The following is a 12186-nucleotide window of genomic DNA, read 5'->3' on the forward strand; positions in this document are numbered from 1 at the left end:
GGAAGCTGGGAATTGAAGCTAGGAAAATAAAAACGCAAGAAAACACATCACTTTTATGCTACCCCACCCTGTACCCGCCTCGCATCCCGAGTGCCCCACCCGGGGAAGTCGATGATGTTGGCGATGATGATCATTGGCACTGAGTTGGTGGTGCGTATGGATATCCTCCCCTTTTCCCCGATAGCGTATGCGCTTCGCCAGCCTCACCACCAGGGACCGATTGTGGGAAGGCAAAGGAAAAAGGAAAACGAACAGTCCGACGTGAGGCGAGGAATATCTTTCCCGGATCCGCCGGAAAAAGGTGGGTCATAAAACTCATGCAGCGTGATGAAGTGTGTTAGAGCATATGTAGGGAGCAGCAAGGGCGCTGGAGGGTGGATACGGAGGCAACATGCCGTCACAGCGAAGGAAACACAAGTGAAAATACGAGACATGAGGGAAAAACGTCCAGCACAGCCAGATCGGGCCCCGTGTTTGGTCGCAGCTGAACGACGGTGCGAGGATTCGAAATCCTATCAAAATCAGAGCAGAAGCGTTTAAGTTTGAATTTACGACACTTTTGCGTACACCCAGAAGAGATATAAAATAAACGTGAACAAGCAAATCGACGACGCGCAGCGGTGTTTTGATGGTTGGAGGATATTTCCCGACCCTTTGCCGTATGCAGGGATGATGCTAGTGTTTTGCGTGAAGTTGAAAAGTGTTGTCCTGACTGGCGCGAAAAAGAGAAACCACTTCCTCCCAGGACGAGGGTTGTGCGTCAAAGCACGAAAAAATCACGCTTTGTTCGTTTTATGTGAATATGCATTCGAATCCCAACCTCCGGAAGCTACCAAATACATTTGGCACATGGTGGAAACACACACTCACTCTTTCCGATCAATTTCGGTGTCAGTCCACACTTCAGCAGGAAAATAATAAACATACCGAAAGCAATCAACAGCGCGCACGGTTTCGACTTGAACAAAGCGCTTTTCTTCGACGCGAAACCTCTTGCTTCGATTTTCCATGCTTTCAACCCACCCCATCCCACTTCCCGCACACCACCTCTTGGACAATAAAATGGTAAAATTGTTTTCTTGCACGAAACGAAATTATTATTGCGCTGTCGGCAGATGCTCGCGTGCGCCTAACAGTATGCAAATGATGCGAAACCGTTCCGATGCACCTGATGACGTTGGCTTTTTCCGGGCCATGCTTGAAGATGGATTCGAGGTGGGAAACGGTAGCAGCGGATGCTGGTTCGACTCGGGTCATGTGGACATGGGTGCATGCATGCATAATAAGACGTTGATTCAAAAAAACAACAAAACAAACAACAGCTACATGCCATTTCGGTTGAGGTTGCAAAATATGAATCTTTCTTTCCAATTAGAAAGACCACAGATGGTTCTAGGATTGCTTCCTCTATTGTCTATATTGTCTTCCGGAAGACTTACAAGATAGGATTCCTTGGAAACGAGAAATTGTTTTCGTTCGAACTGAACTCGTTTCGAGATCTTTAAATCGAAATTACATTTCTTTCACAATTCAATTCAAATTTACTACTGTTGTCTTCAACCTGGGACATAATGTTGTCTTTATTATTCCCCTCAAAAGAAGTTCTCCGTTCAGTGTTCCCAAAATGCGTGAGCCGCTTTTGATGGCCGTTGTCATAAATCAACGAAAACAAGGAAAATCTTGCGGCTCGAAACACTCAAAACCATGAAGAAAAAAGACAATACCACCACCGGAACCAGCACTGCGCAGGGCTTCACTGCTTCTGCCGTGCTACTTTATTTAAGTTGATTCACGTAAAGTCAATCTGACGGCAGACAACCGCATCAATCCGGTAATTTTGTTACATTCTTCCAGCGGCGTGTGCCTGCGCTCCCCCTCCGAATGCCGTGCTTCTGCCCGAGGGGTTTTTTTACGCTGCAGAGTCGGGGGTGCCATTTTCCCCGATGGCTGAAACATTCCAGTAGAAGTAGTAGAGTAGAAGAGGAAGAAGCCGTGCGATGATGATAATCTGCCGCATTACAGTTTCCCTTTGATTGACTGAAGCGAAGGCTCGGCGCAGGCTTTTCGAGGGCAGAGAAAATCTGTTGAATTTTCCCTCCTGACCTAGATCCGGTGTGTCATATTTTTTACTCCCGTCAGCGCGCAAGTGTGTGTTCGTTTATGGGTGGGCTCATTTACTTTCCGTTTTTTGTTTTCCCTCTCGAGATTCTCTTCCGGCTGAAATGTGTAACCAAAGTGGCTGCACTGAAATCTGACACTTTACTCAAACGATGACGGCGCTCCTCGTTCCTCGTTCTTGTCGAGCGCCAAAATCTGCCCGGTCGGAGGAGGGGCGCAATAAAACGGAAGAAACAATTGCACTCATTTAAATATTTCCACTCTTCTGGCTTCACACCGGTTTTCGCAAGACTTGGCAGGATTTTTATTTTTCTGCTTTTTGTTTTCCGGAGGTAGAGCTATTCGCATCATCTTCGTCTGCGAAACGGGATGGCTTTATCCACGGCGTGGCAGCGATGGTGGGATTTTCACTTCCATTTTCCGGAGTTCACCCGCCCTGCAAAGTGGCTGCAAAGTACACCGAAGCCCTCGCGTTTCGTTTCGTCCTTTCGGCGAAACCACTTCAACGCGGCCCAAGGATGGAAAGGCGGGAGTGGGGGCGAGTTTTCTCGCACAAATCCACCCACTGAGATGGGCTGAGCCGTCCAATAAAGGCAGTGCACGGGACAAGTGAGTGAAAGGAAAATAAATAAAAAAGGATAATGCTACTCTAAAGCCCAATCTTTCCCTCTTTCGGTGGAAAGTGGCCCGAGTGGGGTTAGTTTAGTCATTGACCACCACCATTGCGTTGTCTAGCCGCTGGTGGTCGTCGATAGGGCCGGGGGAATCTCGTCACTTCATTACGCTCATTTGAAGTTAATTCCGTCTGGGTTGCGCAGGGTGAATGCTCGCCATCGCATGATAGCCCATGGTATAAAAAGAAATAAAAATACACTACGAAGAATTTTTCACCAACTAAAAAGGACCAATCTCTGAGGTTTTATACTTTTTATTTATTGCAGCATAAAGAATGAGATCGAAAAGGCATAACTTAGCAGAAATAAAAAAGATAGAAAAACATTTTGAAAGCTGAAAATATGTTCATTTAATACTTTGTTAGGAATGTGTGTATATTGCCCCGGTGCATTCTATATGAACCACATTTTCTTTATCATTTCTTTCAACCCTTTTTTGCCAGCACATATTATTAACTGACGCCAAGCGGTGGTGTCTAAAGTAAATTAGAATTTACCTTCTCCACCTAGCACGGGGTAATAACGGGATCACGTTAATAATCCATCCCTTTCGTCAGGGTAACGTGCGAAGCTATTTTTCGTTACTTACGCTTGCTGCAACATACGTCACAACCTTAATGCCATTTCGGTGTTCATTATGGGCTAGCACCGAGCAAGAAGGACGATGGCATGCGTGTGAAGCAGTTGGTAAGGCTTACATAATATGTCTTCTTAAAAAAGGTACGTTTCAGACGGGTTTGCTTTTAAGAATATGAACTTTGCTTTAAAGAATTATGCTATCAAGAATCTTAAAATCAGAGTCGAATATTAAAAATCTTCGAAGTTAGTTCCATCAATATTGCACTAAAAATAAAGTGTTTTACACAAAATAATTTACAGATGTATTCTTTGCCTGTACAATCTATACTGCAACTTTAAACACTTAAACTAGTTCGCAAAACTAGACAATTCAAAGGGCAAAAAGAAAAAGAAAAACGTTTCGCCTTTTCACGTACACAAAAACACATGGCTCTTTAAAAAAAAACTACTAAGCCACTCTTCAAAATACAATAGTCCTCGAGCATAGCAAAAACAACCTACCAACCGAGGTTTTCTGTAAACTTTTTGCGACCTTTTGCAGCCAGAAAATAACTGCTAGCCCAAACCGGCTGAAATAACAACAGCGATCAACGTTTGCGCGCTACAGGAACGCCATTTTCTCGTTAGCAACTATGAACGTTAATAAGTTATGAACCCGGGCACACATGGGACATCATGGGATGAACCCATTTTTCATAAGCAGTTCATAACGGAACCACACGTTCGCACATTCAGTTCGGATCTACGAAGTGAAAGGGTTCTTTTCCCAACGCTAACGACTCCCCGAGGCCTCGCACGGTGACATTTCGCGGTCCCTTAGTGGATAATAGGTTTTTTAAGTAGGAAAACTGCAAACAGTCGCTTGCCGCAGAATAAGGCCAAGTGGGAAAGTCAACGAGTTTACAGTCGACCAAATCCTCTCGGGGAAAAGTTTACGCGGAAGGAATTAACACCCCCACGGAGGTTAATTCTGGCACCTAATACGCAACCAAGATGGGAGGGGATGGTTCTCGGTCATGGCGGAGTAAATGGAAATAATGAGGCACAATATTTGAATTGCAATAATTAATGTTTAAATAATGCATTCAAAGCAGGGTGCGCTGCGGGGTTCAAGCGGCTTTCGGATGGTTTCGTTTGATGAGCTACAGTTGATTCACATCAAAGCGCCAAATAAAATATCCACTCTCTTTACTATTTGCTAACCAGCGCACTCTATATTATTGCAGTATTTTGTGATCTATCTTCAAACATAGCACGAAAAATGTAAACATGATGTCATGTTGATTTTGCTATCAAACATAATTTTTCTGGGAATCATAATTCCAGCTCCGAATCCCAAATCATCTGGTATCTAATTACGCATATCGACCATCAAACCACACTCGACTCAAATTGCATCGACTGGATTCCGAAAGCCCACAGAAAATCAAACCCCAACTGCTAGCGAGCGTTGTGAAATCGGCACATAATGGAGGAATCATGAAACATTAACGTCAAATATTGATTCTCACCGAATGGACACGAAGCTGGTGCCCAAATATCATTATAACGAGCACAAGCAGTTATCGAAACGGTGGATATTCAATTATGTTTAACCACCCGGCGGCCGTTTTCTCGATCCACACTTCCGTAGCCGGTTTTACATGTCACAATTTACCTTTTTTGGTTTGATTGATCCATCACTGAGAGGTGCAAAGTGCACTTCAAAATGCAAATGATGCCAATCATGCTCAAGTGAACCTCGGTGACGGTAATGGGTATGTGGTGGTTTGAAAGTGGAAAAGTTACGGTTACGGTATGGAGCGGCTATTTGATTGAAACCGATAGTGGGAGAACCTGTGCAACAAGATATACTGAACGAGGAAATTATTTAAATTGCAGGATATAATAGGAAAAAAAGTTATTGATGTTGCTTGTTAATGAAAACACTCATTATGTTCTTATATAAACTTCCAAAAACAACCTCAATGCTAAACTTTAAAATAACCATAATAACCCAAACTGCAATATCAGATCCGGGTTATCCGGGTTATCTTCCTTCGTCAGAAACATAATCCGTTGATAACACACACTCCTCCATACATAAGTTGTTCACACTATCGTAAAAGGCAAGCTTCTGACAGAAAGAGATCATGTGGGAGACAGAACTAGTTTCTTGAAGTGACGCATCTTCAACGACCTGATCAGTCGTCTCGTGGCCACACCATACGCTGTACGAGATCTACCAATCAACAAAACGCCATTCCAGCATCTGGCTCATCTAACGCGTCACGATAAAAATCCCTACCGGTAGGCGTAGTGCGTTCCCTTTTCTGACCCAGTGCAAGAAAACAAACGAACCGACCTAGCCCTTGGCAAGGCGCAAACCACATCCAAGCAGATTAAGCGAGATCAGATCCACGCGGGACACGTTCAGCTGAGCCGACCGGCCGCGTGAATTGGTCACGCTGTTTTATCTCTCAGTGTTTGTGCGTCCACCGGTTTACTCTCCTGTCAGCAGATTTGGCGAGTAATTTATATGCACCTTTTTTTTACCCTTACATTGCCGGTTTGTTTCGGTTGGAAACATAAACTGCATCTTCACGATCGTACCATTTTAGTTCTTCCGCTGAACGCAAGAAGCAGTCAGTAACCGATCGAACGGCAGCACGAGTAGAAGTTAGTGTGTCTTTAGTGAACGAAAGTGTGTCGATGTCCGCGAAGTGAAACCAATCTAAGTTTGTAAGTTATGCGGTTTGCTACTCAACTTAAATTTAAGCTACAAACTTCTTAGTTTACTATGCTTAGTCAAAATTGTAATAGGGATCCCAAAATTTTATGATTTTTGCAAGATTAAGGTCTGGATTACTTCAACATCCTATCACAGCACATAACGAAAAAGTAATTGAAAGTTGGTGTTGGTTTCTCTATGAAAAATGAAAAAAGCCTGTATTTTATTGTTCTCACATTCATTCTACACGACTCACTTAATGTATCTTTATACTTAAAGAAGTAGATTATCCCCATTTCTTCTCATCATCTTGCAATAAAAAGTGACGATGTACTAACGAAAATCATCCAATGACCTTATCTGCTTAAATTGAAGCCAATTGAAGTGCGTGTTTAAAATTAGGACTAACAGAGCGTGACAATGCCATGGACCATATCCGGCAAGCCACCACAACCAGCGCATCTTGTTTCACTTGTCCATCTTTTCTGTTGTGATAAAAATAGACTCGTGATATCTAGTGATATGACACAAGTGATATATGACCGTGACGTAGGCAGCGTCTACGGGGTAAATATGTTTTGTATCACTTCCCTGCCGCAGCCGTCGCGTGAGCTGGACTAATCCTGCTCAATCCACCGACAATCCACAGTTCACATATCATCAAACGTCACGCGCTGCTTCAGATAAAAGCGAACAGCTGTGTCCTGTTTATTCAAATAATGCTCACGACACAGTTGCTTCCACAAAATTGTCTGGATCTGGGTCACATTTTTCATTTCCAGAGTACGTTTGAACGAAGGACCTGTTTGTCGTAATGGAAGAGGATACGCTAGTACTGGAGGACAGCAGCGTCGAGAAGGTCACCCTTTCGACCGCCCTGCCCTTGGGGATCGATCCTGTGGCGATCGTCAGTAAACTCGTGACGGAAACCACCAAAATCTTGACAACAACCACCCAGAGCACCTCCACCATGGATCACACCACAACTTCCAGCGTACCTACAACGTCCACAATGGAGACATCCACCTTCACCGTGGGTTCGATACTGGCCGAATCGACCACCGCTGTACCCGTGGTTGAGGGACTCCTATTTTCTTGGTTCGATTATACAATCTTCGCCCTGCTGCTGCTCCTTTCCGCCTTCATTGGGGCGTACTTTGGGTTCGTGTCGAAAATCAAGCAGAACAACACCAAGGAATACCTTCTCGGGGGGAAAACGATGGGCAAATTTCCCGTCTCGGCATCGCTGATTGCAAGGTACCATGTCAACGCTAACGGAACGTTAGGACTAGTTTTATAAATAATGTCTTTTTCTTCTTTTCTAGCCATATTTCGGGCATCACAATGCTGGGTGTTCCTTCGGAGATGTACAGCCATGGGACGCAGTATTGGTTGTTTATTATACCAGCATTTTCGGTAGGCTCTGTTTCTACACGATTGAAAATATTTCAACTAACGAATATTGAAATCCGACAGGTCGCCTACTTGATGAAACAGATCTACCTGCCGGTGTTTTACGATCTGCAGGTGACATCGGCGTTCACCTATCTGGAGCTACGCTTCGATAAATTTGTCCGATCGGCGGCCAGCCTTGTGTACGTAATTCAGTGCATCATCTACATACCGATCGTGATCTACGTACCGGCGTTGGCCTTCAGTCAGGTGACTGGAATCAATCTGCACGTCATCACACCGGTCATCTGCGTCATCTGCATCTTCTACACTACCGTTGGCGGATTGCGCGCGGTCGTCTGGACCGACACACTGCAGTTCGTGCTGATGATCGGAGCCTGCCTGGCCGTTATCGCACTGGGTATCAGCTCCGTCGGTGGGTTCTTCGAGGTATGGCAGGCAGCCGAGCGAGGCAACAGGCTTATCTTCTTCAAGTAAGTAGCAACACTGTCGAAACACCATAGTTCATTCGCGGTATGTTGACACACTTTTGTGGGATTTTTCCACCCACCAGCATGGACCCGAATCCGTTCGTCCGTACGTCGTTCTGGACGGTGTGCTTCGGGCTGACGACGCTTTGGGTGTCAAACCTGGCCGTTAGTCAGGGCTGTGTGCAGCGGTTCCTCGCCGTACCGGACCTGAAGGTGGCCAAGAACTCGCTCATCATCTTCACCGCCGGGTTGATCTTCGTCAAAAGCTGTTCCTGCTTCATCGGTCTGCTGATCTACGCCAAGTATGAGACGTGCGATCCGTTCTCCATACAAAAGATCTCCAAAATTGACCAGATCCTGCCGTACTATATCATGGAAGTGGGTGCAAAGATCCCTGGGCTGCCGGGTCTGTTTGTGTCCGGTATCTTCTCGGCCGCACTGTCGACGATGTCGTCCGTGCTGAACACCCTGGCTGGCACCATCTATGAGGACTTCATCCGCCATCGGATCCCTAACGCCAGCGAAAAAACGGCCAGTAATACGATGAAGATGTTGGTCGTGGTGCTTGGCTTCCTCGTTCTGGGACTTGTGTTTGTCGCCGAGCGCATGGGTCAGGTGATGCACATCGCCATTTCGCTTTCGGGTGTCACATCCGGCACCATGCTGGGTATGTTCACCAGCGGAATGATCTCGAGACGGATGAACACGAAAGGCATCATCAGTGCGTCGGTTGTCTCGATGATACTTACCGGCACGGTTATGATCGGTGCTCAGCTGAATTCTAAGCCTCCGATGTTGCCCCTGCGCACGGATGGCTGCGACGAGTCTCTTATGGCCAACGTCACCACCATCCTAACCGAAGCTACCGCTCCCGATACTGTTCCACTGTTCTTCAAGCTGAGCTTCATGCACTACGCACTGTTAGGTCTGGTTAGCTTCTTTATCGTCGCGTATGTGGTCTCCGAGCTGACCGGAGCGGGAGATATCAACGATGAGCGACTGTTGGCCCCTTTCATGCGTAACCCGAGCAAATTGGAGAAGGAAATGACGCTGCTGAAGCACAACATCAAGTATGACGAGATTGACTTGGCGCTAAAGGAACTCCAGAAACCCGTTGATTTGGAAAAGAAATGAGGCCAGCAATTAGGGCAGTACTGTAAATAATACAACTTATTCAAAATTAGATTTAATCATTTAAAATTAGATGAATAAAATGGATTAATAATAACTTCTTGGCTAGTACGATACTCTGTTATCTTATGCGATTATCTTTTCTTTTTTCTTCTTTTTTTGTTTGTTTAATGTAGACTTGGTTTAGCTTTTCTTGTTCTTGGGAATATCTCAAAACATTTCACAATTATTTAAAAAAACCCTGTTTAGTTAATTACTCGTTACGAACAACATTCAAAGCCAACTATAACTTTATCCCAGGGCTTTAAAAAAGCTGCAGGTCACAAAACTTCTCTCCATGCACTCGTTTATTTGCTCAGTGCTTTGTTTTAAGCAATATGTCAGTGCTTTTACGAGCAAATTTCCCCAAAAGTCTGTCTGCAGTGTGTGGTTGTGTGAGTATAATTTGCCCGGGGAAAATCATTCGGCATCCGGTCTGTCATATTTTTATTCCACTACATGTTACTTCTACTATTTATTTATCTCCGTGTATTCCACCGCACGTCGGAGTTCTTGCCGGAGTTCGCAATCAGCAAAATACCAGGCACTGTTCTATGGGATAGAAAAAACCACCTCCAAACTTTTGGTACACATTTTTCTCGTTAAAGAAAAAAAACATAAGCAGCTACTTATTATTCCCGACGAGCAGCATGTCTTGTTATTCGTCTCCAGTTGGAGAATCTCGTCACCATTATTTTTCCTCGATGCTCCATGTCGTGCCGAAAGTGTTTTCGTTTTCGTTCTGGATCAGCATGGAGCCCGGACGCTGGTAGGCAGCGTCCCATTCGGGTCCTGTGGTGCGACGGCCTTCGCATTGCTCACGTTCGTAAAATTGTACATTCACAGCACATAAGTCATTTTGGCATTTTTCGTCCTTTCGTTTTTCGCATTCCGCATTTTTGCTGCACAGAAAGTAAGTGGAAACAAAATGAAAGGGGCGGCAACGCTGGATCGGGGGTGGCAGAAGGGAAGCAAAATATAAAGTAAGAGAAAACTCGCAACCATCACGAACGCAAAGCGTAAGGAAACTTTCAACCCGTTCGGAGGTGGATGGTTTTTATTTTTTATGTGCCTCATAAGCTCAGCAAAAGGACGAAAGCAATCCTAGTTCATAAATTTACCCCTTTTTGTTGTGAAAAAGTATATGAATGGGTGAACTCTAAAAAGATAAATATTACTTTGAATTTAAAATTAATAATAAAAACTTAGATTTTACATTTACATTTACTTAGAAAAGCTGTCTAAATTTATTCATAACTAATCGATACGTCCTTAAACGATACATTTTTTTTTCTTTCATGTCTACCGTATTTTTTTGTACCCATCTCAAGGTCCATCAACTAGAGAAATTCCAACGACTTCTTTCCAACGACAAAATCGATATTGACGTAACAATAGAAGGAAATCCAATGCCTTGGAAGCTGCTCCGTTGGAATGTTGCAACACTCGCTATTGCGCCATTTTCTACATTTTGAAATTCCCGAGACGCTTAAGCCCACACCCAGACTTTTCCGAATTTTCCTCCGGCACAGTAACGATTTTGCTCCCTTTTCGACCCCAACCTTCGGAGGCTTATTTTGAATTCAAACACGCTCATCATCAAACATCATTCATTTTCGTTGAAGACAACCGGCTTCCACTTCACCGGTAGGTTCCATCCTCCCTCAGCCACCATCATCGTCAACTTCCACGTTCGTCTGACGAGGATCGATGGGTGTTTTCCCTGGCTCCACAAGCGCAACGATGCGTGTACCCCAAGTTTAAAAGGTCCAGTCCTAATCTTAGTGAAGTTTGTAGCGAAAAAAATAAGGTGATATTATTTCCTGGTCGCTATGCCTTCTTCCACGCCCGGCAGCCGCGCAAACCGGGAAAGCATACATCAAGAGACAGTACGGAAAAACATTCAGACACGCAACAAACGATTCCGGGGTCGAAAACAAGTGAGAAACGAAAATTATGCTAAATAAAACGAAAAGAAGAAAAACTCGCCCTGAAAACTGAACATCCGGCAAATGTTGGCTATTCCGGGGGGGGCAGACATTTCATTTCGACTGCAAAATTCCTGCTCGCACCCGAAGAGGACGACCTTTTGGCTTACCTCGCCGCCTCATCCTCCCGATGACAAATGATATTTCTATGTTAATGGGGAAACCCTTGAAAGGGAAAGGAAATTTGGGGTTCAATCGGCAGCGTACCGGAACTCAACTGGAATCGTTCTTTTATTGGGATGTCGATTGATTTAGTTACAACAACAGCAGAAAACGAAAATAAAGGTCATGAATTATCGATCGCATCGTCAACAGAAAGGTTCCAGGGTACAAACATTATTATACTTTCACTTAGATTGTACTTCTTTTGCAAGAATTATAATCTAAGACATTCTATCAATGCGAATAGAATGGGAATATTGTTCTACGAAACTTACTCCAAAACCAACGAATACTGCAACGAAAATCGGTAGTCTTTGACATGTACTTGCAGACAAGACGCTTATGTTGCAACTAATGCGTTTGTCTGGCGAAAAATTAAAGCCGATATCATGATCATGATTACATCTCTTCCATATTAACCGGAAAATCTGAAATCTATGTTTTCCGGGAATGGATTTACATCATCATTTTTGATCGCGACAGCACGAGTAAACATTTAAAAAAGATCATTCAAACTCACCACTATTGCATACACGCAGGCGCGAAAGGTTCAGTGAAATATTTCCAATGGTGGTAGATATTGTTCACATTTTATTGTATCGCTCGAAGGTAAAATAAATGGATAGCTGTCGTACAAATACGGAAAGGAACAGATTCCTGGGGGAAAACAATCAATCAATAGGGAAAATACGACAAAATAAATGTACACGGTGTCTCCTAACTACGCATTAAACGAAGATGGAAAGCGAATATGTGGCGATGGGTGCAAACGTACTGAAATTCTATTCCTTAATCGCGGAGTGGGTAAGATTGGAAAGATTAAAGGGTAGCTTAAGAGTCAACGATATCAATCTCTTCACATCGGGCACGTGGGTGACGGGTTTGGTGAGTTCCTGTTCGCA

At 44.2% G+C, this 12186-nt stretch overlaps 1 protein-coding gene across 1 annotated transcript; it reads left to right on the top strand.

Annotated features, from left to right (window-relative positions):
- Positions 1-6895: 6895 nt before the first annotated feature.
- LOC131282086 (sodium-coupled monocarboxylate transporter 1-like) lies at positions 6896-9098 on the top strand. The gene is made up of 4 exons (XM_058311481.1): positions 6896-7338; positions 7407-7497; positions 7558-7967; positions 8048-9098. Exons 1-4 carry the CDS (start codon positions 6896-6898, stop codon positions 9096-9098), a joined length of 1995 nt encoding a protein of 664 aa, XP_058167464.1.
- Positions 9099-12186: the final 3088 nt, after the last annotated feature.

Source organism: Anopheles ziemanni, chromosome 2, assembly GCF_943734765.1.
Source record: "Anopheles ziemanni chromosome 2, idAnoZiCoDA_A2_x.2, whole genome shotgun sequence".
NCBI lineage: Eukaryota > Metazoa > Arthropoda > Insecta > Diptera > Culicidae > Anopheles > Anopheles ziemanni.

What these genes read in the sequence shown, in the direction of transcription:
- LOC131282086 (XM_058311481.1), top strand. Translation starts at nt 6,896, where the DNA reads ATGGAAGAGGATACGCTAGTACTGGAGGACAGCAGCGTCGAGAAGGTC. An exon ending in TTATTATACCAGCATTTTCG is followed by an intron (nt 7,498 to 7,557) that starts GTAGGCTCTGTT and finishes GAAATCCGACAG; the next exon opens with GTCGCCTACTTGATGAAACA. An exon ending in AACAGGCTTATCTTCTTCAA is followed by an intron (nt 7,968 to 8,047) that starts GTAAGTAGCAAC and finishes TCCACCCACCAG; the next exon opens with CATGGACCCGAATCCGTTCG.